This window comes from Cyanistes caeruleus, chromosome 21 (genome assembly GCF_971803275.1).
Source record: "Cyanistes caeruleus chromosome 21, bCyaCae1.hap1.1, whole genome shotgun sequence".
Lineage (NCBI taxonomy): Eukaryota > Metazoa > Chordata > Aves > Passeriformes > Paridae > Cyanistes > Cyanistes caeruleus.
The window spans coordinates 7,843,006-7,869,394 of NC_141721.1; the positions used below are offsets into that span (position 1 = coordinate 7,843,006).

General features: G+C 42.1%; 1 protein-coding gene and 2 long non-coding RNA genes across 21 annotated transcripts in view; 1 reads left to right on the plus strand and 2 right to left on the minus strand.

Moving 5' to 3' along the window:
- Window positions 1-26,389, minus strand: part of BCAS3 (BCAS3 microtubule associated cell migration factor) — a 301,169-nt gene that overhangs the window by 209,108 nt on the left and 65,672 nt on the right. For all 19 annotated transcript variants that reach the window (XM_086858967.1, XM_086858965.1, XM_086858973.1 and 16 more), the window contains exons 14-15: window positions 19,935-20,068; window positions 12,246-12,510 (exon numbers count right to left, since the gene is read on the minus strand). In XM_086858967.1, coding sequence (XP_086715093.1) covers window positions 12,246-12,510; window positions 19,935-20,068 — 399 coding nt within the window. The remainder of the gene's footprint in view (window positions 1-12,245; window positions 12,511-19,934; window positions 20,069-26,389) is intronic.
- LOC147649640 (uncharacterized) lies at window positions 3,072-4,045 on the minus strand. The gene is made up of 2 exons (XR_015278372.1): window positions 3,975-4,045; window positions 3,072-3,142 (listed from the first exon to the last, which is right to left on the minus strand). It is a non-coding gene; the product is annotated as an uncharacterized LOC147649640 (long non-coding RNA).
- Window positions 4,100-16,250, plus strand: LOC111937843 (uncharacterized). The gene is made up of 4 exons (XR_015278371.1): window positions 4,100-4,187; window positions 8,835-8,959; window positions 10,467-12,614; window positions 14,574-16,250. It is a non-coding gene; the product is annotated as an uncharacterized LOC111937843 (long non-coding RNA).

The following is a 26,389-nucleotide window of genomic DNA, read 5'->3' on the forward strand; positions in this document are numbered from 1 at the left end:
CCTGCCAACCTGCATTTTCTGCTGCAACAGTCAGTTGGCTTAACTGCAGAAATTGTAATTAAAAGTGATACTAGTCAAAAATTAAAAGTTGGAATGCTACAAAGAGGAGAGAAATTATTTCTGACAGGAAAGTTGTTCTTGTAAATATGACTACAATAGTATTAAGATGGTGGGGATGATTAAGGTTAAAGAAAAGCCTCTAATTTTAGGATGTGCTGCTGTACCCATCCAGGAATCCCAGAAATTCCCCTTCTGTTCCTACAACCCTTCCAAGTAGGAAACTCCTGCAGCAAACAGGAGTTGTGTGTGCACAGGGCAGTCAGATTGGGCCAAAAGAGCACAAAGAATGCAGTCAAGCATCAACATTATTTCTGCAGCTCAAGCCGTTGTTGATTCACTGTCAAAGGACAAGCAACAAAAAAGCCAAAGTTTAAGTCGGGTAGAAATATCCAGTATTTTTCATCCAGCAGAATGCTGAACTCAAGTTACCTCCTGACATGTGGACACTGCATTTAACTGTAAATGGTTGGAGACTGACACACACAGATCTCATCCCACAGATTACTCCAGGAATGCTTTTATTGCAATCAATCATCACCAGCACAATTCCATGGAAAACGTGTCCTCTCAAGGATCATTTCCAGTGAAGCATCCCAAGCAAGGAGGCACTTTCCCCTGGTAATCACCCACAGCCCTCAGGACCCTGTGCAAGCCATGGGGTCAAGCATTTGTCTTTCCGTGGGCTGCCGTAGGGGAGAATTTCGTATCAGAGCATGGGATACATTAAAGCCAGTTTAGGCTGGTAAATCTCTTAGTAATTTTACTAAGAGACTTCCAAAAAGCTGAGGATGCCAAAGCTCTGGAGTCTGACAAGTTCATTTGCAAGTGCAGCCTTACGTTGGGCAAACATTGCCTACTGAGACACGGAAAAGCCAACCCAGTGGTTTTGGAGCTGTTTGCTGAGAGCCTGCAAAACCACCACCACCTCATCCCCCCCAAAACCTGAGCCACTCTTTTCCAGACATTTTTTTCCACTGACACTCAAAGGAGAAATGGATTAAGCTGAGGATAAAAGTGAAGAAAGAAAACAACAATGGGCTTTGTTGTTGGGGGGAGGGAGCGGCCGCCAGGCTGGCCGGGCCGAGCTGTATTCCCAAACCGGCCATCACTGACAGACTCACTTCCACCGAGGAAAAAAGGGAGGCCTGCAAGTGCCGGACAAAAGAAATCCCAGCAGACAGAGAAAAAACAAATTAAAAGCACCATTATAAAACACAGATGCTATAAGGAAAATAAACTTCATAAGATTTAGTGGGTTTTGACAAAGCTGGACATCTGTGGAAAAGCCATCAGGAGCAGCTCCCAGGTATGGCCGGACAGGCTCGGGGTCCCACGGCATCACTTCCCTCCCCAACCCCTGGGCAGAGACACCCTCAGCTCTCCACAAACCTCCAATGTTCAATCTGTAAGTTCCTCTTTAGGCCTGAATATGAGATTTAAACATTTCATCAAATCACACTTTTTTAAGTTTTCAAACTATATTTTTGGATAAGGAAAGCTACATCAAGGGGAAAACATTCAAGACTTGCAAGCTTCTAACACTGTTTGAAAAGCAATCAATCGACTGAAAGCAATTAATACAGTTGTGTGTCCTCTTCAGATCAACTAAGAGCCTTGATGAGTTCAGGCCAGATTTCAAATTGGTCAGTGTTTGAGCAGAGCACTGGAGGGCACTGCTGTCAGAGACCATCTCTGAGGAGAGAGGAGGAAGAACACCCTGATTTTTGGCACTACTAATGACACAATTATACATCCAAATGCAGCTTGGCAGGGACATTCCCCAGCCCCGAGGATTGTGTTCAGCAGCAACACAGTGCAGCAGAAAGATTTGATAAGATCCTGAAAGAATGTTATGGATGAAGCCCTCGGAACTCTGCTCTTTAGGCCATGCACAGTCCCACATTAATGCAACCAAATCACTTCTTATCTGATTTCAACCAAGTTTGAATCTATCAGTACCACAGATCCCATTTGTGCACAGAAATGGAACTCCTAAATCACAGCCAAGCTTAAAACCAAAACTCCACCCTCACACCTAAGGGATGCAAACACCAACATATCAACAAACTGAAATGAAACCCTTTAACCCCTTGAATTTCAGCATGTGTATGACATGTCTCCATGTGCTGCAGGATTTTCTTTGCTGTAAACTGTCAGTGAGCAGAGCAAAGAGGACTTGGCTCAGATAATTTTTTCTGGTAGGAAAGTAATGATCAGAAGGATTTTAGCTTCTCTATACACTTTATTTGAAAAACTAAAATGGTATCAAGCACCTCTCAGCCTTATAATAAAATGCTTCTATGTTGATTTTTTCCATTTTTCTTCCATTACTCCAATACAAAAAGCTTAGTAATGCAGTGTCATTAAAATTCAAACCCCACTTGATTAGCTTTTATATCTTCCAGTATTTAACAGACTCCATTTCAAAGGGTACCATGAAGTCTACTGACATTAACACTACATATAAACATCTATAATTTGGTAAATAAAAATGCAGTAACTCCAGGCTATGCAATCATGTGGAGGCCAAGTTACAGGAAAATGAACCAGGTTTGGCCATTATTTCTGTTTAGTGTAACACTGAGGATTCCTCAGTTAAACATTCCCTAATTGTATAATGCAAGGGAAACAAAATCCTTTCTAAATGATAGGCAAAAAATGGCAGGAAAAACAGAAGTGTCGTGGATGTGGTGGTTTATTTTGCTTTGCTTTTTATTCAATACAAAAAGTTTCCCGGATGAGAATGGAAAGCTTCCCAGCTCCAGTTCCAAGACTTTCACCCTCGTTTCTGACCTTTCCTCAGACATGTTCCAGTATAATCTGTAATCTACTACAGTCGGAAGAGGAAACAGCAGCGCCCTGGTGAGAAACGCTGCCTTGTGACCCGAGCAGAGAACGCAGCGGAAGCAATGCTGGCTCACGGAGTCCTTGGAAGAGCCTGACAGACAAACTCAGTAACGGCCCGGGAAACACACCCAGCACCACGAGCCCTAATTACTGCCAAAGTGAGCTTTTTCTTTCATGTTTTGTTTTATTCACTCCAACATGTGTTATCTTCCTTTGTAAAATGTTAGACGTCTTCCTAGAAAAAGTCAGGAAACAAATTATTTTAGTTAACGATTGCCTCTCGATTAAAGTTACATTGCCGTTTCCTTGAATTGTGTCCTATCAAATTTAAACTCATTTCACACCCTAACCCTCAATATTTCCAGTACAATTAGACCCATTAAAGGAGGAATATTATGTCTTAGCTACTGTACACGTATCATGTAGCTACTCAGAGCTAAAGCTATCACTAACTTGCTTCCATTGGAATGGATGGGAGAAAATAACGCAGCCGGTTGTTTTTGTAACATTTAAATCCGTTTGATATGGAACCTTTGGAAACACAGCTGCACTAAATCTCACGATCACCCTAAGAAAGCAGAGCTTGCTCTCTGTTTGCATCCAGGCAAGGCATGTGATGGTGACAGCTCCTAAGTCAGAGTGCTCTGCAGAGACATGCAAGCGCCAGCCCAAGCGTCTCGGTCACTGCTGGGACAGAGTCCCCTGCCCTCTCACCCAAGCTCCTTGAACTTCAGCAACATCCACTCAAAATCTGAACATGGCCTCATAACAGTCCCTTCCTCCTTCTGGAGTTTTTTCTACTATCTTCTGTTTCAGGAACTTCAGTTATGAAGTGTCCCACTCACTGATACCCAATAATCTCCTCTTGTGCTCATCAGAGAAGGAACTCCCATGACCCCTTTGCTGCCTGTGCCTCTACCTGGACAAAGTTGGATTTCCTTAGAAAACAACCCCTCCATCACCACACACACAAGTCTGGCATAATAATCATCTTTCAGGACTTATTTAACTAAAAATACTGTTTGAGCAAGGCTAAAGTCCATGTATGGGCAAAACTCGAAACAAACCCAACCAAACTGGTTTGCCAGCTGTTGGCTTCGGGCTTTGCGCAGGCAGCGGCAGCACCGCTTCAGCTGGGCTGTTGCAGATGGTGTTACCAGCCAAAACAGCCAAACTGGCCACCCTTTCCTGGGTCATCTCCAGCAAAGGCCAGGGCCGAGTCCATCCTCTTTGAAACAGATCTCGCACCTTCAGCTCTGCACAGATGGGAAGAGTGCAAGGTTAGTTTTTTATAACTACTACAGGTATAGCTGCGGAGTGCGCTGCAAACACGAAGCAGCAGTGCCATCCTCCCCACTGTGTGGCTGCAAGCCAGCTCTGGGCCACAGGCTGTGGCTACCACAGCTCTGGACTGGAGTCTGCAAACTCTTGAGAGGACAGGACTCTCTGAGCTCAGACTAACACTGCACTAATGAGGTTATCGTGCAGGCAGCCTCCGGGCGCTGGGGAGAGGCTCTGCTGCTCCGATGTCTTGCACATGGGAATTTTGCTAACACTGTCTGCTGGTGAATGATGAAGCGCTTGAGAAAACAAGAATGCACTATTGCTGCCCCTCATCATGTCCATCCATCATAATTCAGATCAGCACAGATTTCAATTCAAAGCCTTCTTTCAGGGACGACTCCAAGACACTTCAGCATTGCAAACTTTGGAAAATTTTGGTGTCTCAGACTTCTCTTCCAAACGATACAGAATAAAATTATCTTAATGAGCTTAATAGTTTTTGTATTGAGACAGCACAGTCAGAAAAACTGATCCAGCAGTCTTAGAAACTGCAAGATGAACTGGGCTGGGAATTTCTAAAGGACATCTCTGTGTGCAAATGTGTTCGGTGAAAGTTTAATGGCAGCCCCTTACCCAAAAGGCTGAGCTTAATACAATTTGTTTTGATGATAAACTACATGTTAATACATCTGTGATTTTTTTAACCCCACCTTTCCATCTCTGCCTCATTTTTCCTCAAGTTGCAACCATAAGAACAAATATTTTAGCCTCTGAATTCAATCCGGACTGAATACACGAGATTTATCCCAAGTTATGTGGAAAAAAAAAAAGTGCCTTGAGAACCACTGCATTTGAGAACTTGATAATAATATCCATGGGTAATTATAATAAATGGCTTGTCTGAAACACCCATAGAATAGGAACTGTAGCAATCTGTCCCTCTTGCACCCACCACACACCCTTGGCAGCTCTGCTCTTTTACCCATGACCGTTGAGGATGTTTTCTGGCTCCGTGACAGCATCGTGACTCAGGTCATGAGAAGTGTCAAAGATGCATTTCCTTGAGATGGGAAAAAGCAACTGATTTTAACAGCCCACAAGGGCTAAGCAAAAAAGAATAAGCTCAATCAGCATATTTAAGGGTAAAGATAAACCTTTTAAAAGATAGAAGTATATTTTATTTCTAATCTTAATGCTTACGTTTCTTTCCATAAAGTGTTTACATTTTTCAGGCTACCAAAGATGCACAGTTGATTAAATGCCTTACTTAAGAATAATAAACGGGAAAAAAAAAAAAATAAGAGGGCAGCAAGGGCAACACCCATTTACTGCATAATCCATCACCAATCATATAGACAGGGAGCCTGATTCAGGCTGCGAGGGAGCAGCCCTGGATTCCCAGAATACCCAGTGCCAGGAGAAGCAGAAGGTGTTTGGGCTTGAACTCAGATAAAATGTTTGTTCCCATCAGTTCCTGCCCCGTTCCTTCCCCTTGTTGGTTACTTACACGGAGCTTCACATGCTTTCACCTTCCCTCATGCCAAACCTCCCTTGTCATGCAACACCCTCCATACTTAAACCTCCTCCTTCAGCTGATACGGTCTCTTGAAAAACTCTAGATTCTACTTTCTCACCTTCTATTCCAACATATTACAGGCTTGTATCAGGTGAGCAAAGCTACTTCTTGTCATTTTACTGATGGCAGCTCCCTTGAACCACTTACATTCCTTGACCCACCAATAAATGTCTGGACTGCAGTGTCTCCCCTGTGCCAGTCCACTCTTCTCCTGACCTAATTCCAGCCTTTCCCCTTTGTGCTTTGGCCATGAACCATGCAGAAAATCTTTCCTGCGTCATTCCTTCAGTGACCAACTCTTTTCAGCTGGACTGATGCTCCAAATCTCAATCCTAGTGAAGGCTTTTATGCTGATCACACTCATTTCAGCTGTACACAAGAATACCTAAACCTCTGCACTGACACACAGAAGATGTAAAGTCGAGCATGTTCCTTCTTATGGATCGTTAATATCATTATTTATCAATTTCCAATTGGCAACTGCAAAACCTGATCAAAGCACTGCATCAGCTGCAGGATGTCGTTACTACTTGTAGTGTACAAAAAGGAAATGCACTAGCCTGTCTTTTATGTACCTGGTTAGCTGGGGAGATTTACGGATGGAAAAACATGGGTTTACTGTAAACCAAGAGGGAGTAATCGAAGGAACAATTGAAATAACCATAGAATTACAAACTGTCATTCATTAGGTCATTTTCAGATAAACACTTAAAATTCCAGTTACCACTTCTTGGACTCCCTCAGTACCTGAGTCTGACACATCAGCACTTGACCCTCTCAAAATTTCCTTCCATTTGATGTTACCAAGACTGAAATCATCCATCTTGACAGGAAAACTTCAGTGGGACGCTCACATCTCTGGTAATCCCACTCCTCTCTGCCTTCCCCTTTCCTTTCACCTCATGATCCATCTCTGCCATCACGGTCTCATGTGGGCTGCCGATTATTTCCCCTCTGTCTGTCTACCCACAACCTTTCTGAAACAGTTTGCTCTGACCACTGCTACAGCATTTGCTGCACTAAATCACTCAGTCATAGATTTTTACACTCCCTGTCTCCAGAGCTGCAATTCCCTCCTGATGTCCATCTCCTTCAATTTTCAATCTATCCAGAATATTCGAAACTTCTCTTTCAAATATCAACACAAACATGCCCCAGTCTTCGATCTACGCTGTTTACAAAAACCTGCTTCAGAAATACTTGATGTACAGATACGAACTTCCCCTGTGACAGAATTTATCAGTCTACTTCCCTACTTATCTGAAGGGAATGGATTTTTTCCTTCCACTTCAGAAACTATCCAAAATACACCACCCACTTATTTCACTCCACTGATTCTCTACCCACTACCAAAAAAAGGGAGGAAGGGAAAAAAAAGGCAGCTAAAATACAGCAAACACAGCTCCCTTAAACCCAGTAAGCTGCTGGCCGGTTCCCAAACTGGTGATTCCAGCTCTCTTCTCCCAGCCCTTGTGGGACCTTCCACCGCCACCACCAGGACTGCTCCAGAAAGAAAGAATCATCACAGCATCATAGAATGGTCTCTAAAAGTCATTAGGGGAAAATTCTCACTAGGTAAATTAATCTTGTTTTTTTTCCCCCAACTGCCTTAAAACCGTAAAGAGAAACTTCAGCTGAAGGTGTGAAGAAAATCACCCGATGCTTCAGGCAGCACAGAGAATGTGGAGGACTTATACTTGCAAATAAATAAATATTTATGATGCCTATACGAGCAGCTCAGTGCCTGTATTAGTGAAAAAGAGAGGGTTTTATCCTCGCCGCCACCATTTGTCCGTGTTACGGCGGTTCCACGCCAGGTCCCCCCTCAGGGCCGGCCCCGCCTGAGGCGCCATGGCCGGGGGGAGGGCGCCCCCTGCAGGCCGCCAAGGGTGAGGCGGGAGCGCTGAGGGAGCCGGCGCGGGCGGACGCGTCTGGGGTGAAATCTGCGCTAAAAACGGAGGTGCAAAAGGAATTATTTCGAATTATTTGAAATGACGCTTAAATTTTAAAAGAGCCGAGTGTTACGCTGTGGAGAAACACGACAATGACACAAACAGGAATGTTTAAAACACATTAAAACAACGCGGGCCGATGCTTCAGCTTCCTCTGCTGCTGCGCAAACTGTTTCTATCGTAAGACGCTATAAAGAAAGAAATTAAACTTTACAGAGAGTTTTCCAAGAACCGTTTTCAGCTCGTGTTCACAGAGTTTCGTGAAAGAACTGCCCTCCAATGCTTTAAGTTATTATACAGTTAATTTTCTTCGAAACTATTTTTGTCTGCCTCTCTCTAAATAGGTGGTTTCTTAAGTGAGTGTTACTTAAAGGAAACCGATCTGTTTTTCAGGAAGGGCTGATGATGTCAGTCCTTTCAACTCTGCTTTCCCATAAGAATTCTTCTAGTAAAAGGAGTTTCACTCTGGGAAATAGTGAAAAGTAACGTGAAAATATGTAAAGCATCTCAGGCTGCATGTTTATCAAACTTGCAGTTTTATGTTGGATTTTAATCATGTTGCTATTGTCACAAATGAAGGAAAAGCAAGAGAAAACCTTTTGGTTTTAAACTTAGAAAAGATTTTGCAATGAAAAACGTGCCATACTAAAATATTTATAAAGAGATAAATACCAGCCTGAATGCACTGTATCGAAAACAACATGGTTTTTTCATAATTCTAAATTTATATACTCCCTCTCAGCATGGGTATTAAATCTGAAACAGAACCACGGCGTACTATGAACAGTTTTCTGGCAAATAAATAAATACTTCAATCCCCAATAAAATGCAAAGCAAATTCAGAGAGTATCATATTATTATGGAATATTTTTAGTAGGTGTGGATGTGTAGCTGTAGATCCAATGTTAACTTACTGGATTATTATTTGTTCTGGTATTGGAAATTCCTGCAGCCAACAACAGAGAAAACTGAGCAAGCAGAGCTACAGAGACTTTATTTCACTTACTGGTGGTGCAAGAAGTAATAACATCCTGTAAATTTTAATTTTCAGGATTAAAATAATTGGAGTTGTATGCAGTTTTCAACCTTCCAAGTAAATCATTGTATTTTTACAGCTAAATGCTCCTTGCTATTCACATGTGGATGTCCTGAAGAGAACGGGGAGAAGTTTGCATCACCAGGAACGTAGCTCTGCTTTAAGTACTCATCCCTTAATCCTCACAGCCTACCTGTGAGACAGGTAAGGACCATAAACCAAATTTTACACAAGTAAAATGGTCACATAAGGCCATATTTTACCCTAATGTTCACCCCAACAACCAACCGATGTTGTAATAGTCTTATAATAGTAAAAGCCCATAAAAGGATCCCAACATATCTCAGATATTCCTGACAACACGCTCTGGCAATTCAAGGGAATGATAAAAATACAATCTCGCTGCATTAACAGACAGAACAGCCCAAACAAAATCTCTGTCGGCTATAAAAGGTGCAAAGGAAATATCTCTTTATCATCCTCTATTTAACAGTTTATTTCATTCTGCTGGAAAGAGCTAAGCCAAACAATGATTCATTTGGAAATGAAATCATCCCTACCCCCAGCAAAGGCTGACATTGTGTGGGTAAACAATCCTGGGGTGCTCCAACACAATGTAAATAGATTGCCTTGCTACTATATACACAGCAAACAGTTTCATTTTGAAACCAGGAGGTAAAAAAAACGAGTGAGAAAAATATGACAGAGCCTGAGTTCTGAAAATATTTACAAGAACAGCTAATCACAAGTAACCATCAATAAGTTACAATTGCTAAGCAAAAGGGAAGATAAACCAGCGCAGTCTTTTGGACTAAGGTTGTAGCAATGATACTGCAATGCAAAAGGAGTATCAGCAGAAAGATTAAAAGCAGGGTTTTTTTTTAATGTAGGGTTTACAAAAAATTGACAAAGATGTAAGAGGAAAATCGTGATGACGTGACTCCACACAGAAAAATCCTTCAGTTTGCCACAATCTCCTCTGAATCAGTCACTTAATCAACACCTTATCCCAGAGCAATGGTGCTCTCCAGGACACATCTCTGATTTTATTTCCATTATAATCAGCTGCACTTAGAGGGGTGATTAAGGAGCATAACAGTTATTCTTCTTGAAGAAAGCTACAAAATTAAAGTCATTCCACACGGGGGGAACACAGAGATTATTACTGTTGTCACACAGCAGAGAGCTGACAGACAAAATCAGCTGAATAAAATTCACCAAGGGTTGCAGAGCGAGTTAGAAGTAAAGCAAAGAATTAAACCCAGAACTGCTCTTTTCTGTTTCGAGTACTCGTTTACACTTCTGTCACCAGACTGCCGAGACTCCTCCAAACAACAATAATTTAACATTATAATACGGTAAGGAGCTGTTACAATCTAAGTAAACACATTTTAGCTCACAAATTAAAATAATCATCAGTCTCTGGGTAATTCTGCTCTCACACACACACACACACAAACACACACACACACACACAGTCCCTCTGCTGAAAGTCTCTCTGAACTTCAGGGATTTTTTACAAGTCGATGATAAATGGCTTTTTATAAAAAGCTTAGAATAGGGTTCAATATCCTGCCTGCCTTCAGCCAGGGGAACTGAAAGATTACTGAAATGAAAAAGCAGCAATAAAATTACTGAAAATATTACAGTATTTTGCCAAATGGACTCTTTCAAACACAACTGTTTTATTTTATTTCCTATTTTTTTTAAGATATCTGTGCTAACTCCTCAATCCTCAAATAATCCCCGCAAATTTCTCATGGAAAATGTTCATATGAAGTTTTGCAAGTTACCAACATACAGCCATAACACGTGTCCAACTTCTGCACTGCAGAAGTGATGAGCACAATCTGTGTGAAGTCCTCCAGGAATCGAAGTCACACCTTCCTGCCTTAATTCTCAGCACCCATGTGCAGACTTCCAGTTGAGCTGATTGTTTAAACAGAGCTAATTTTCAAGCTCAAGAAGTGATGACTGCACAGAGATCTTGAAAGAAATCTGATTTATTATCTTTCAAGACAGACAATTGCAAACTGAAGCCCCAGAACTCTGGAGACACTCTCCTAAAAGCTGTTGCTTTTCTCTCAGTGACTCATCCATGCACGCCTGTCTCCTGCCTCCACCACTGAGCATCCTGAAACTGCTGATTCTTCTTTTAAAAAAGTATCAAACCTATTCAAAACTTCAAATGTACCTCAGAGTACTGCAAAGGCAATGACTTACTGCAATTTCCCTTGACAGAAAATAGAATTGGCTGGGTGATAGCCACAGAAATTCAAAGTTCCTTCCTCTCCTCTCCATGATGCCCACAGTTAAAAGGGGTTGGATGTGCCATAGCAAACCTGTGGAGCACTCCCCAGCCCGTTTCAGGCTGAGCTGCTGTACAGAGATGAGAGGAAGTGAAATGGTAGATACACAACTGTCTCCAAGGAGGAAGAAAGTTCAGAGCACGTTTTGGGTGCCTTCCAGTGGCTCCAGGCAGAAGAGGATGGCTCCAGAACAGCCACGCACAAACTTTTGTTCAGAGAAGTCCAAAGAAAGGCAAAAATAGGGTTGTTCTGAGACAAGTCTGATTCCCTTAATAATCACCAAGTCATAAAAGAGTTCCTTTGATTCAGAAATCCCACAAAGGTTCTCTCTATAGCAGAAAGCCCAGCACAAAGTTGTGCTTTCACAAGAGCTCCTAATCCTACTCATAATTAGGGAAGAGGGACTGTTCCTGGCCATTTTTAATACTCTCAGACTGGAAAAGGGTGGCTACCCCAAACAAACTGCTATTCAAACTTTCACTTCCATGGAACTTGTGACTTACTCCCAACAGAAAGGAGGCATGAGGATGCAGCAAATCCTGAATTCAAACAAAACAGCTTCTAGCACAGACCTCATGAAAGAGGAAGGCTGGAAGAAAAGACAAAACTGGAAAAACTACGGCATTGAAAATTTTTGAACATTTTTTGAGGCTCCCCTTCACATCCTTTGAGTTTCTCCAAGGCACATCCACCACAGGAACAGGATGGACAGATCAATTCTTACAGACTTTTTTTACCTTTACACATTATTTGTCACATTGTTCCCACACACACAAAAAAAGCAGACACAAATCTGTGCCATCAGCTTCATTTCTCCTTGAGCAGTATTTATTGTAGATGTGCTCTGTGATCAGAAAGGCCAATGAGCAATGAGAATTTTAGTCAATAAAATTATCTGAATACAGACCAGTTTACTGACTGTGTGGTACATGGAAACAAAACTTGAAACCTAAAGACCCCCAACCTTTCAGTTTCGAGTAGAAATTCTTACCACACCTGTGCTACCATCATTTACTCAAAGCAAGCTGCAAAACTAGAACCATCTTTCCAAAGTGTTTCCACCTTAGCTCATCCTGCAGTACCTGCATACATCATGTATTTTTGCACAATATCTACAGGACCTCATTTTATGAAATTCATATTATCCTCCCGATGGAAAGAAAGGAAGAAAGTGGATTTACCATGGAGAGGTGAGCCAGAGGGGCTGCTGGACAGGCCGGGCACGGGGCTACAGCGTCCTCCCTGCTTCGATGTCAGCTCCTGCTCGATCTCCTCCAGCCCTGCGCTCTTCTGGAAGCGGCTCATGCGATTGACCACCCGTGGGGACATGTGAGTCCTGACACAGGGCTGGCCTCCGTAGGGGTTGATGGGGAAAACGTGGGAAGTGCCTCGCAGCGTGCTGACCACCACCCAGCGGCAGTCGTGGCTGAAGGAGATATCCTGGACCTGGAAAACAGCGGTGACAGCAATGAATGCACACCTCCAACACAGGGGTCATGGCTCAAACACACGTCTGAACTGGAAATGGGAAAAACACCCCTCATTTTTAGGTAATAACTTGAATTTTGGTGCATTTATCAATGAATTTAGTATTCTGTAGATACATTGTTATTTACAGTTCCTAATTTTCTGTACTTTTCAAAATATTCTGAGATTATGAAAACAAACCATGCTGCAAAGTGCTGCAGAAAGCCACAAGATCTTGGTGTAGTTTTCAAACAGAATTTTGTTCTAAAAAGAGCTGGAAAATTGTTTCAATTACATGTTTTGTATTTGCTTGTTTAATCTTTAAGAGATTGACCAAAAATGGGAAAAGGGAGGGATGAGAAGAAAAGAAAGAGATCTCACCACTGGGTCTGATTTTGACAAATACTGGCACAAATCTTATTTCAGCTTAAAATGGTCAGTTTTGAAGCAAATATAAAAATACAGTTAAACATTTTCCACTATGGTTATTCCTTGCACAGATCTCAGATACGAAGCCCAGAAGGATTTAATTCTCTTTTAAGTGTGTTTTACACAACGCTTTGATGGAAAGCAAATTCTTGTTCCTGATGGAATGCTTTAAAAGAGAGATTAAAGTTTGTTTCCAAGCCCGTCCTGGCAGACTACTCAAGAAAACAAGTAGTCAAAGTTAAAATGATTTATCATACAGAAAAAAAGTCCTGAAACAATTCTTCCAAAAATGTTTTTAAAGGTAAAAGCTGACTAAAAGGAACCATGGACATAAGTGGGATTTACCATGGCAAACAAACATATAGGTGAAGGATTAGTTTTCATTATATTATTAAAGAGCATAAACTAAATAAAATTCTTTAAGATTTCACCGAAGCCAGTTTTACAATACACTAGGTACTCAAATTGGAGTAAACACTGATAAAATCTTGACAAATATTCCAGAAATGCACTCCAGCTATTCCAGACAAAAGCAGCTAAGTATTCATCAAAGTGCAAGTTTCAAACTGAGCCCTGAAGCCTCGAAGATAAAAAAAGGGTTTAAGTCTTGTGACTTGTGACAAGATATTTGGTTGACAGACTGCCACGACACAAAATGCTTCATCAACATTAAGAGATAAACTAAAACCAGCGCTACACACCTGCTCCTTTCAGTCCTGGTGACATCCCCAAAGGAGCCGCCAGGGATGCAGCTCAGAGAGCCCCCCAAAACCTGACAGCTTTGGCACTTCCAGTGTTCAGCTCTGACTGACCTACAGAGCAGCACTGGAGCTCCCAGTTCACTTACAAAGTGCTTCACCTTAACAGATTGTTCAGAAGGGATTACAGACCCCACAGGGATTAATAAAAGCTCCAAAAAAAAAACCCCAAGGTAGTGGAGTCAGGGAAAACGATGGCACCAAGAGTATTTCAGTATTTGCTGTTAAAGTGGCAAATTCTCCTGGTCAAAACCAAACATATGAACCGTGTAGAAACTGCCACTCTCAGTTACAGCAGAACTATGAGATGACAGAGAAAGAATTCCATCTCACTGTACCATGCAACAAAACCGTGTGTTTCTACTTTAATACTCTGTTTCCAGTTGGCACCCTGAGGGTTATGTTGTTTCAAAAACTGCACACAACAGCCCTGGCAAAGGACAACCCCAGCCAAGAAACTGGGAAACAATCACTACAGGATGTTTTTTTTTTCCTCAGTGTAAACATTGCAAAGAGAAAAAGTATTCCTGATCTACAGGAAGAAAGCATGGAACTCCATAATCCCAAATGTTCTCTTTAAAACAGCGCTCACAAACTCTGGCTGCAGTCAGAGCAGGCAGAATGGCCATGGTTGTCTAAAACATGGCTGAAACCACAAAGGCAGAAGGGTTTTAATGCTCAGTAAATAACATGGAAAAAAGTGTTGACAGAAGAGTGTGCAATGAATTAAGATTTACAGGAACACAGCTATGAAACCCTGCTCAGCAGTGGCAAAGAGTATTTTGGAAGCTGCTGTTCCACGTGATTCACCTATTGCTCACTGCTCTCAAACACGGCCTCGTTTGTCTTTCACAGATACACGAGGAGCAGCAGAACCACAGGCAGTTCAGGGGGGTGATTCAGAGAATATTTCCAATTCCAAGGGCATGAATTAAACACGCTCACATCAAACCAGCACAAATCCATCTGTGCCACGCAAAGGAGCCCATAACTCTCCAGGAGAACTGGAAGAAGGCATGGACCAGGCTAAAAGGACAATGCTCATCGTGGCAGTCTCAGAAACAACTTCAAAAATCAGCTGTGTCCATGAATAAACCCCTATAAATTATGCCCTGGGCTGTGCTGTTCCCCACCACGTTCCTGTACATTACGCCGAGTTCTCGACTGCTCCGAGTATAAACAAACTGCACAGTGGCCCATTAGTGGTTTTCAAGTTTATGCTAAGCGTTGCAATTTATTGCTGTTCTTTAGGTTAATGTACTATTATTTCATGTATTTATAACATATTTCTGGATTTGTTGTTAATTATGATGTAATGTTTAGATACCAAAGATCAATCAAGTCCCCATAGTGTTTACAGATATATGTTAATGAAGTACAAAGTACACCAGATCTCTCATGATGCAAAGTTTATTCTATAGCTCAAGGTCAATGCCACATTTAATACTCACGTCTGTATATTAAAATTTTATCTATCCTTTTCTGTCTGGACCAGTAAAGGGAATAACAGACCTGAGATTTTGTTTAATTTGGGAAGCCTTGAGATATTTTCGAATTCTTTTCAGTCCTAGACTCTCTCCATCTTTCTTCCAGGTTCCCTTCAGGTACTGGAAGGCCACAAATACACTCCAAAGCCTCTCTTTTCCAGGCTGAACAATTCCCATTCTCTTAGGCTTTCCTCACATGAGAGGGGCTCCAGCCCTCTACACATTTTGGTGGCCTCTCTGGACTTGCTCCAAAAGGTCAATGTGCTTCCTGTCTCCTCCTGTTTCCATCCAATTATTCTTCTGTGCTTCTTTCTAGCTTCCACTTTTCTATTTCCCTGTCTTTTGAACATTATGATGTCAAATCCTCCAGAAAACTGAATTAAAATGTAGCTACCACTCAGAGCCTGCCCTGAGTGACACAGTCAGGTAATTTAATACACAGAGTCCTCCAAGGACACAGCACATGTCAACAGCTCTACTGAGGACCAGCTTTCAATACCATACAGATCAAAAAATCCTTTCTGCTATTACAGAATCACAGAAGCACAGGATGGCTTGGGCTGGAGGGGGCCACAGAGGCTCATCTGGTCCAACCTCCCTGCTCAAACAGGGTCAGCCCAGAGCACCTGGCACAGGACTGTGTCCAGGTAAATCATGTAACAGCAAGAAAACCAACCTCACAATGAAGAACCTTGGATTTAATAATAATGACAAGAAATAAACCACATTTTGATCTTCCCCACTTTTTTTTTTCTTCCTATCACCCCTCTGTCAGCTGTGTGGAGTTACATCAGATGCAATCTGATATTCTGATATTCCTGTGCATTTTACTGCATTTAATTAAACTTGGAGTGTAGGACCTGCAACAGGAACATGACCTGTTCATGATCACTGTGCTGTGTCACAGAGAAAAAACACCCTGATTTGAAGCACCAGGACTCAAGTATTTAATTATACTGTGCAGGGAGATGGCAGAAAGAAAAAGCCAGTATCATTAAACAATGAGAAAGAGCAGCAGTCCTGAGGAGGTAAGGGTCAAAATAAATTAGAAAACTGGTCTGTATGTGAATTTTTTTGGCTGAGAAAATTAAGGAAATGATGTAGCAACAAACATAAATGAAAAAATAATAAAATCATGGTCTACACAATACGATTTCTCAGATCCACACAGACCCAACTCTGTCTCCCCAAGTGCTCAACACTGATTCCAGTTTTGTGTGAAAGCAAGGGCAGAATGTGGGCACAGTGACAGACTTGCACTGGCCTTTAACCAGAGCTGAGCTCCCTATTAAGAACTGAGCCTGCAAACACTCATGGCTCCGTCTCCCCAAGGCAGCCAAGCTACTTCAGACTGCAGCAGCTCCTCATTAGCTCTCATCTGAGACTGATCAACTTCCCCAAATCAATCTTGATTATTTCAAGCCTATCCCAGCTTCTTTTCTAGAAATAAGAAAGTCTTCCTAATCTTACAGAGTCTATTTCAATAATTGCAACTATGAGTATGTCACAGACAGGAAGGAATTCCTCAAGGCCATGGAGATTCACATTCAATGTTTGGAAGTTGTTCCAATGTTTCACTACCTGGGCAAGGGGTGTGACACAACCTTGAACAGTCTCTGTGGAATGACATCACTGAAGCATTTGTGTGTTCCCTGGAAAAGCGTTCCATGGCGCGTGTCCCGCGGCAGCCAGGCTGGAATGTTTTTATCATTCCCTCTGTTTACCTTCTCCTACTGAAGTCAGCTCTAGCTGCAGTTTGGGAGTGGGAATAACAAAAGTCTGACAGAGTAAAGGATTACAGAGGAGCTGGCCAGCAGCCAGCTGATGCTATCGTTACGTTTATTTGTCCTAGGCTGAGATAATGCTGTTTTCAAGGATTTTGTTTTCGCTGTTTACAATTTCAGATCAAAGAGGAAAGGATCATCAGGTGACAGGCTAACTTTCATTTGTAAGTAAATGAGCTTCCTCAGTTCAGAACATGCTATGCCCTCAATAAAAACCTTCCAGAATGCTCTTGGGTAAAAACACGAGTGCAGTAAGTGCTGCCTCACAATGCAAGAGCTAAAGGACAAGAAAATGTGTCCTTAACCAAAATGTGCAGCACATGCACACGCACATTTCTCTCTTTACAGCTGAACTGTGCAGGCACAGATCCTCTGAGAGGTTCAGTTCTCTCTCTGACTCAGTTAAATACAACCAGCCCTTGCAATGGACCTTCCTGGTGTTACTCAGTGCTGCCCTTTGTCCTCTTTAGGGAAAAAAAATATAAAATCTAAAGCCCAAGTGGCACTTAAAGGCTAAAAGATCTTAATCTGATAGAACCGAAACAGGGACTCCTGTCTGTGTTTGCAGAACAGTGACTTTGAATGCTGTGACCTTGGGACTCAGTGAGCACTTCACATTCTGCCATGGCCATTGTCTTCACATTGTCTTCACAATTCCCTTCTGAGGCACAGGCCCACCTTCCATCCCACCCCATCTTCATCTGAGTCACAAAAAGGAGATTTTGGAAAAGTGGGGTGAAGTGCTGACAGCCAAAAACTCATGTACAAAAGCAGAGCTGATTTCAGCATGGACATTAAAATCCCACATATAACATGGCCATAATGATGATGTTTAAACAATTTAGAATGGGTACTAGCTAAACAAATTCTGACACTGATAATCACTCATGTCCATCAACACAAATTAGAACTTTTTATAGCTCCAGTACAGAAGGTGACCTTTAAGACCATTGGCCTTGATTCACAGTTAGTTTTAAATCAGGGGGAAAAAAAAAAGAAAAAAGGAAAAAGGTCTGGTAGCAAATGTATAAATACTGTTCTAGCCAGACAGAGGCTCCCAGTGTGGGCTGCACTGAGAGTTTTATATTGAACAATCTCCAAAGTTCTTGTCTAATGCTTCTCATACGTGAAATTCACACAACAAAAGAGCAGCACCAGCAAACTCTCCTCTCACTGAACAGCTACAAGTGCTGTTATCCCAAAAGAAAAAAGTAAAACAATCCCCCATATTATATAAATATTTCAAACTATGTGTGTTGAGAATCACAGGTACCAATGCAATATTGTTTAATTATCCAGGGAGTTGTGAAATCCACCAACACACCTCAGACTGGTTAGAATTTTCTCCATTTTATGCCATTCCAAAAGCTATACTGTTCACATCCCAAATGAAAACTGTGTGGCAAACGAGGAAAAAATTTTACTATGTTGATTCTGAGAATTTTAATGCAATGCTTTCACGGAGATGCTAATACTATATCCCAAAAAAACATGTATCAATAAGGGTTTCTTCTCTAAAACATGTTCTGTTTGGTTTCCAGTGTGTGCCTTGAAAACAAATTTATCAGCTGTAAAAACCAGAAGAACATCTTTGTTCCTTATGACTGAAGTCCTGTGCTTTGGACTTAAATATTGAGTCTTTGTATGAAGGGAGAACAAAAATAACTCTAAAACATTAAACACATTATAGAACATGCCCAAGCAGATGGCAGAGTATGTGTATACACACAGATCTCATTGCTCTTTGTAATATTCATAAAAACCTCTTGTTAGTACTATATATATTATCCAAATGAAATTTTTCTCCTAATTTCCTCTCACTTTCCAGATTGGTTATTGCTTCTTATAGTAAACCATTGCCTGTAACAGCAATTCCACTTTTCCAGAATGGCAGCAGGAAAGCTTTAGAGTATTTAAACTACCAGAAATATAAATTCACCCAGAACAAAACTTGATCAACCACTGCTACATTCAATAAAGCTTTCACATTCTACTTGTTACCAAGGTATGGTGAGGAACTTGAGGGGAACTGCTCAACTCCCAGGGGAAAAAAATAGGTTTGAAGGAACTGTAATCAGGTACCAGAACCAGCCGAGCTCCCAGTGCCAAGGCCATAATCACAGAGCCCCAGGCTGTCCCTGTCACAGCACTTTACATCTGCCAGGCTGCCACAAGTCTGTGCTTCCCCTGTGTAATTGCATCAGAAAGTGCAATACTCATTTCTTACCCTCTGGTGACATTTTTATTCCTGTATTTAAAGCAGGTTCCTCAGCAGCTCCTCAGTGCTCCAAAGGTGAGGCTCTGCTTGTGCCCAAAAGCATCGTCACGAAGGACTCGAGCAGAACTCGCTGCCGCCACAGCCACAGCCCTGCCAGTGACAGCAGCTCCCATTTCCCCACCTCACCAGCAAATCACTTCACTAAGCATTGCTTGAAACACAATTCCAGACTTTTCCACTCTTGGACAATATCCTAACTTAGTCCTCCATCTCTGAGAGAGGGATTTTTCAACAGGGAAGTTAAACTGGGGAGCCTTTGCAGGTTCCCCCACTGTGCTAAGTTAATCACAGCCTTTTGATTAACTCTTCTTTTCAACTCTTTAATTGTCTGTCTGTGGCTTTTACCACCAGAGTCAGGCAAATGTTGACAGTTCCTTCACGGGCACGAGACAAATGTTGAACATGTTACATGAGAAAAGGTTAAGTGCAAACACAGCCAATAATCAGGGCTCTTTGGAGGCAGTGCCAGATCTGAATAAATCTGACAGCACCTCATTGCAAAGGGCAAGAATTTATTATTGTCCAGGTTAAACGCTCTGCTCTTATCCCTTCTGTGGCTGGAGCACAAGAAAGGCTCTTTGTGTGCTGAAACAAACATTAAAGTGCCAACATACACAGAATGTATAAGGTGTCTGGGGATTATTCTCCAGCAAAGAGTTTAACTTACTTTGGCTTCGGTCTCTCCCCTGTGAAGTGTGTACAAATGATGGACGGCACTTTGTGATGATGACCAAGGATGTGTCAGGATTTGAAAAACATGGAAATCATGGCCTAATGTGTCAGTGGTGACCAGCAACATCCCTGGGTAAAAAAAAAAAACAAAAAAAACACAAAAGCACAAGAGATTAATCACAAAAGAAGAGGCTTAAAGTGTCTATCTAAAAAACAGAGCGTGGCTTACATTTGAGGTTTGGAAACAGAAGAAAACACAGAAAATTACTGAACTGAAAGGGATTCACCTCATAAAAATGAATCAGGACTTCAACTGAAATCATATTCACAGTACTACAACTTAAGTACTAATATATTAAGATAGTATTACAACATAAATCTATAAAAACATCTGAAAAATCTGAATATTCAAAGCAAATTTGAGAACTGTGTGACCAATATGAAGTATTGAAGTGATGAATGTTACAGCAAAACCCCAAAATGCTCTTCCCTGGGCAAGAGCCAGTCTAAAAATGATTGATGTCTCCACAATAACAATTTTTGGAAGAGGAGATTATCGAAATCCAGCCAAAACAGACCATACCAAAACAATCCTGAAGAAGCATCTTCCTTATAAATGAAACTGTCTGATTTATTGGTGAAAAGCAGAGCTGAGAGCTTTCAAATGAAAGACTAAATGAGGTACCAGGTTCATCAAAAACAGCTCACTGGTGGAGGTACTGAAATGATTCAATTAGACCAGCAGAACCACAATGTCTCATCCCATAAACCCAGTTTTAAACAGTTATAGATACTTGAAGTGAATTTGCCATAAATTTATACCAAAAAATTAAGTATTTTTGTACATATAAAGAAAATACAGAATCATGATAGAACTTAGGATTACAGTAATAAACTACAGATTTATCTTTCTGTTATTAATGAAACTTAATCTGTTATCACCCAAAGTAACCCTCTGACATTTAGTTAACATCCAGTACAAAGTGATTTTAGCAGTTTAATAACAACATTCTAAATAATTTTCAAGGCACCCATCTATTAAAGAAAAATCAGGAATTCCCACTCAGGTCGGTTGCAACATTTCTCCATATAAAGCACAACTGAAATCTTTTACCCTGCAGGAAGAGAACCTAGTCCCCATGTTTTACATGACACTTACTCAGAGGATAAACAGTTATCTTATTTCTGTCATAAATAAATGTTCATTGCCTTCATTTATTTACAGGTGACACCAGGAACTGCCTTCCCTCTGCTGCCTCAGATACCAACAGCACACATTTGAAACCTCTCACACATTAGCACTGATTTCCTACCTTATGACACTTGGAAAATTTTACTATTAAACTGTAAAAAGTGTGCCAAGCAGCAGAGTAAAAATTAAGTGCAATTAGCTTTTCTACAGGACCACCATTTCATCACTAGATTGGTCTCCTGAGTGTTCTTCCCTCTTTGGCAATCCTGGAATCCAAGAGATTGGGTCCTTTAGGTGCAGGCAGGAACATTTCAGTGGCCAAAGCCCTGAAACCCCACCCAGGGCAAGGCAGCACCTCAGAGCCCGTGTGGCACCAGCAGGGCATGCCTCAGCTTCCCTAAAACCTTGGGAAGAACGATCCTGACACGCCAAACAGGCAATTCCAAGGCGCTGAGGCCCACAGCAGCAAGGCACAAAATCCAAATTGCTCTCGGAGACAAAACTGCCTCCAAGCTTCCCCTCGGCTTGACCACCGAGGCTGGCAGGGCCTGGGCCCGGCCAGGCCACCCACGCTGCACCCAGGCATTTCCTGCAGCTCCACAAACGCACCATCTCACATCTGAGCTCAGCAAGATTCCCTCCAGCAGACACACTTTTACTGTTCCCGGCTGTTCCTCCGGGCCCGAGCGTTAGAAATGAAAGGGAGTTTGTTATGGAGCTGAGAAATCCGGGAGAGCGCTGGGGTATTATGTTTGGGCGGTAAGGCATGTGAGCTGAGGTTGGTCTGGATGTTAATGTTGGCTTAACTGGCAATTTCCTTGATTTGTAGTGACTGTGTTGATAGGAAATACAGCTCAAGTTGCTCCGGTGCGAGGCAGCCAAGCCTTTCGTGTGGGATTATGCACACAATTTGCATTAATTCAGTTCTGCAACATCACAAACTACACTTCCCTTCTAGTGAAGTGTGCGGTCCTCAATAATATATAGCATTTCCAGCAGAGAAAGCTGGAAGCAAAGAGGGGTTTGTGTGCTGGAATTAGGCTGCTGCTGTTACTGGAGTGAGGATATTCCAAAAGATCTAATTCAAACCAATAAGAATTTATCCTCTCTATTCCCATGTTTATCTCTCATCATGCATTAGGCAGCTTTATACAGACATGGAGGGTGCTTTGGGTCCTTTTGTGCTCTCTTGCTCCTGATGGAAAGAACCTTCGGAGAAGGAGAGGCTGGAGGAGATGGACCCATAAGACTTCTCTGAATACTGAGCAGAAAAGCTCTGCAAACAGATATTTTTTCTTCTCCTAAGGCTCGAGAAGTCTTTTACAAATACAGACGCAGGGCTGAGTGCACCCGGAGATCCCAGCACAGTGTTCTCCACAGTGGGGATCTCAGCACAGAAGATGTTAAAAAAAACACCCTAAATCCGCCAAAAATCTGTCTGGAACTGGAAACAAAACGCTGTGTAATGATCCTGAGCCAGTGAAAACACCGGGATCATGGTCCTGTGTTATCCATGCAATCCATGGGTGTTCAGCTCAGCGGGATCTGGTTTCCAGCGCTGGCGAGAGCCGCAGGTGTCTGCGGGCAGTGCAAGGAGGGAATCATCCCCCTGCTCCTCACAGGCTCCTTCCCAAGCCTGCAGTGCTGTCTTCAGGCAGAGCAGGGCTCGCTTTGGGCACAAACACCAAAACCTGTGGCACATGAGCCCCCAGAACCCCACAGTGGTCCCTGTTTGCTCCTTCAGTGACACCTCAGATCCCAGCAGCCACAGCCCTGACGTTCACTTGTCTACCTGCAGCTCTGAGCAGCTCCAGATGATGCTCCCAGCTCTTGGTTCCATGTGTGCTTTGCCTTTGGGTTTTCTGGGTTTGGTTTGGGGTTTCTTTTCTCTGTTTTTGCTAACTTGAAGGAGTACAGAGGTGAAAGATAATACATTTGTGGCTGGAAAGGAATTAAAAATAGAAAGATGGGTGGTATCTGATTTGGCAATTTGTGTCTAATCTAAACTCCTGCTGCCTGTCCTGTTCAGAATAAATGCATTTATTAGATGAAAGCCCAGGGAAAACAGGCCCTTCACTTGTATTAGAGACTCCTTTTCAGTAAGTTAAAGACAGACCTTTCACACCTACATTTGCATTTACGAATATATTCTGGCAGGACTTGTATCAACACAGAGGTCCCAAGCACAACACCACAGATGGGAGAGAACGTGTATTTATAAAACAGCATTTTGACATCTCTTCCTTGCTGCTGTTGTTCAAACAATAAATCACCCATGTTTCAGAACCCTGGGCTGGGGTTTGTGGTGGGATTTTCCAGCTCTCATTACTTCACACTGAAGAATCCCAGTTTTCCCTTATCACAGCTCAGCCATTTTGTTTCTGTCTCCATCTCCCCGCAGCATCCCAGCAGGAATTCCTAATCCCAGCAGAGAAACACAAACTGGAATCCTGGTCCTACCTCACTTTCACTTTCAAGTGCAGGAAACTTCAACTCAAGCTTCTTAAGAGACCTTGTGACAGTTTCCCCAAAAAGTTGTTTAGATGGAAATACAGGTTAAAGCCGTGCTAAGTTCAGTCCAAATGTTTTCTCTTACGAGGGAATAATCAGAGATGAAAAGTGAATAATTCTTGAGGATTTCCTGCTTATTTTTCAAACTGGCATTAATCCCTGTTTAACAGATAACAGCTGAAATCCATTGGAAGACTTGCAAACACAGGACCCAGTGGAAATTTATGTGTAAACCAGACTTTATTTAGTATATATCTCATTGCAAAAATTCTGATTTTGCTTATCCACAGTGCAAGGGTGCAGCCAGATTAAATTAATGACTGTTTTACTGTGTGGTTGTTTTAAATCCACAGAGATTATTAAAATCCAGTTTGAAAGGAACAGATATCCTAGATGGAGGAAAAAAATTAGCAAAGCTTTGTTTTACCTGCCCTAATTTACAGCTTCCTTCTTTTCCTGCATTCTGTTTAGGGAAACAATCAGCTTCTTTCAGGATAGAAATGAAAACACGAGGAATATATGCATAAAAGGAAAAACTAGTACAGATGTAGACTGTGGGTTAAGAGCTATTTATGCAGTATCAGAAGACTAAACCAGACTCTGGCCTGGCCATAAACTAAGCCCACGCCCTAAATGAGGTGCCAAGCCACAAAAAGCATTTGCGTCAACTGGGAATACAAGGAAAAGAAGGACTTCTAATTATAGGGCCTGGAAGCGGAAGCCGGGAGCGATTGGGAGCTGAGGCTGCGCCGTGTTTATCTGAGAGCTTCCTCCCCTCTGACTGATGAGGCTTGGCCTGAGGGTGGGACTGGAGCTGCTGATGGGACACGGAGTTCTCAGCTCCTGGCAGCCCCAGGGGCAAATTAGAGAGCGCTGGGAAAGCTGGGCAGCCCCACCACATCCTATTTATAACACCTCTCTAATTGCAGAGCTGTTGATTGCGTGCATATAAATGAGGTACTCACTCCTGGAGCTTCACCAGGAGCTTCCCCCCGGCTTTCAGAGGGTTTTCCACCTCTCCAAACTGTGTCTCTCTGCCAGCACTCACTGAAGGATTCCACACCTTCAAGCTGTGCTGGATTTCTTTTCAAAACACCAAGGGCACGAGTGCTGGGAATCGGGCACATCTGCAAGGAGGAAATGTGGATCCATGGATAGACTGGATTTAGGAATGCAACCCTCACATTTCCATGCCATGGAGAGACCGATCCAGCCACTGCACCAACTCACTGCTTGTCCAAAAAATTATTAAAAATATGAACTCTTCACACTTCAGTTTGGAAATCTGAACTTGGATGCCACGCAAGGTTGGTACGGAGCTTTGGAGGTTCCCAAATTACAGGCTCAGAGCACTCAGGGGAACCACAGAGACTTAGAGCCGCTCCTGGTTCAGTCCACATGGATTTCTCCTGGCATTCCCACCTTCCACAGGCTCACTGGGACAGGATTCCTGCTCCACTGCAGCTCCCTGGGCTGACCAATCATTCATGTGACAAAGTTTAGATGGCCCATGGTTTTCTGAGGCATCTGGCCCCACCCAGGAACAGCAGCTTCATTTATATCCACTTAACTCCTCTCCCAGGCAAGTGAAAATACAGCCAAACATCAGAGCTGCTCAGCCCCTGGATACTCCCAAGTGGACCATGTGCTACAGCTTCAAAATTTGGTCTTAAAAATCCTTAACTAAAAATGAAATTCTGATTTTAGCAAGACTCACCGCAAAACAAATGCAAGCACATAAAGATTTAATGTAAACATTTAAAAAATCCCAAGAAGTCAAAAGAAAGAGAAGCAAAATAAAATATTATTTTGTGAATAAGTAACTCCCTATGATTCTTTTAACTCCTAAAGTAATCCATGGCTGCAGCTTTTCCTTCACAACCAGCCCAAAATGCAATTCTTGATCAAGCCATCAATCATCAAGGACTCCTCTTGGTGACATGGGACACAGGGACACAATATTAATAACTGCAACTCATCAAACTGCCTTAATTTTAATGTATTTGTCGTCCAAGGCAATAATTCAACTTGAAAACCAGAAGAAAATTAACAGAAAAACAGAAGAACTCTTCTGTCATTAAATAATTACGGCTTGTTTTACTCTCCAGGAGTGTTTTCCTGTCCACTTTCTCTGATCAATGGGAAAAAACTTGTGCAGAGATGTTCCAATTTCACCCTCTTTAACTATTAACTCAAGGCCACCATCACATTTCAATATAGAACATTAAAATAATCAGAGAAATTTCAGGTCTGTTAAAGGTGCAGTCAGGCATCCCAAGGGGGACACAGTTTAATCTGTTTTACTGCTGGCCCAACATTAATTTTCTTGTTATTAATGGGTGGAAAATCTCTTTTGTAGCCAAGGAAGCGTAATTATTTTAAATTTTCAATGTCTTGCACTTCACAGCTCTCAGCTGCCAAGCTGGCAGGAGCAACACTTTTGGAAAGCAGATCATTTATTTACCACATTTAAAAGAAAAACACCCCCAGATATTTATAAACCAGCACTTAGCTGTTTTAAACCAGCTTTTAGCTGTTGACCAACTGAGAATCTTATCTGAAAACTTTCCTACCTTTGCCCCATCCCATTGATTTAAAACCTGGTCCTACTCTCAAACTGAGAATGGATTTAGCAACAGCTACAGAAGAGTTTTAATTATTGTATTTTCAGCTTGTTTTAAGAGCTTTTATAGAAAAAATATTGTGTCTTTTGCTCCCTCTAGAAGGGTGAGAAGCCAGGATGGAGT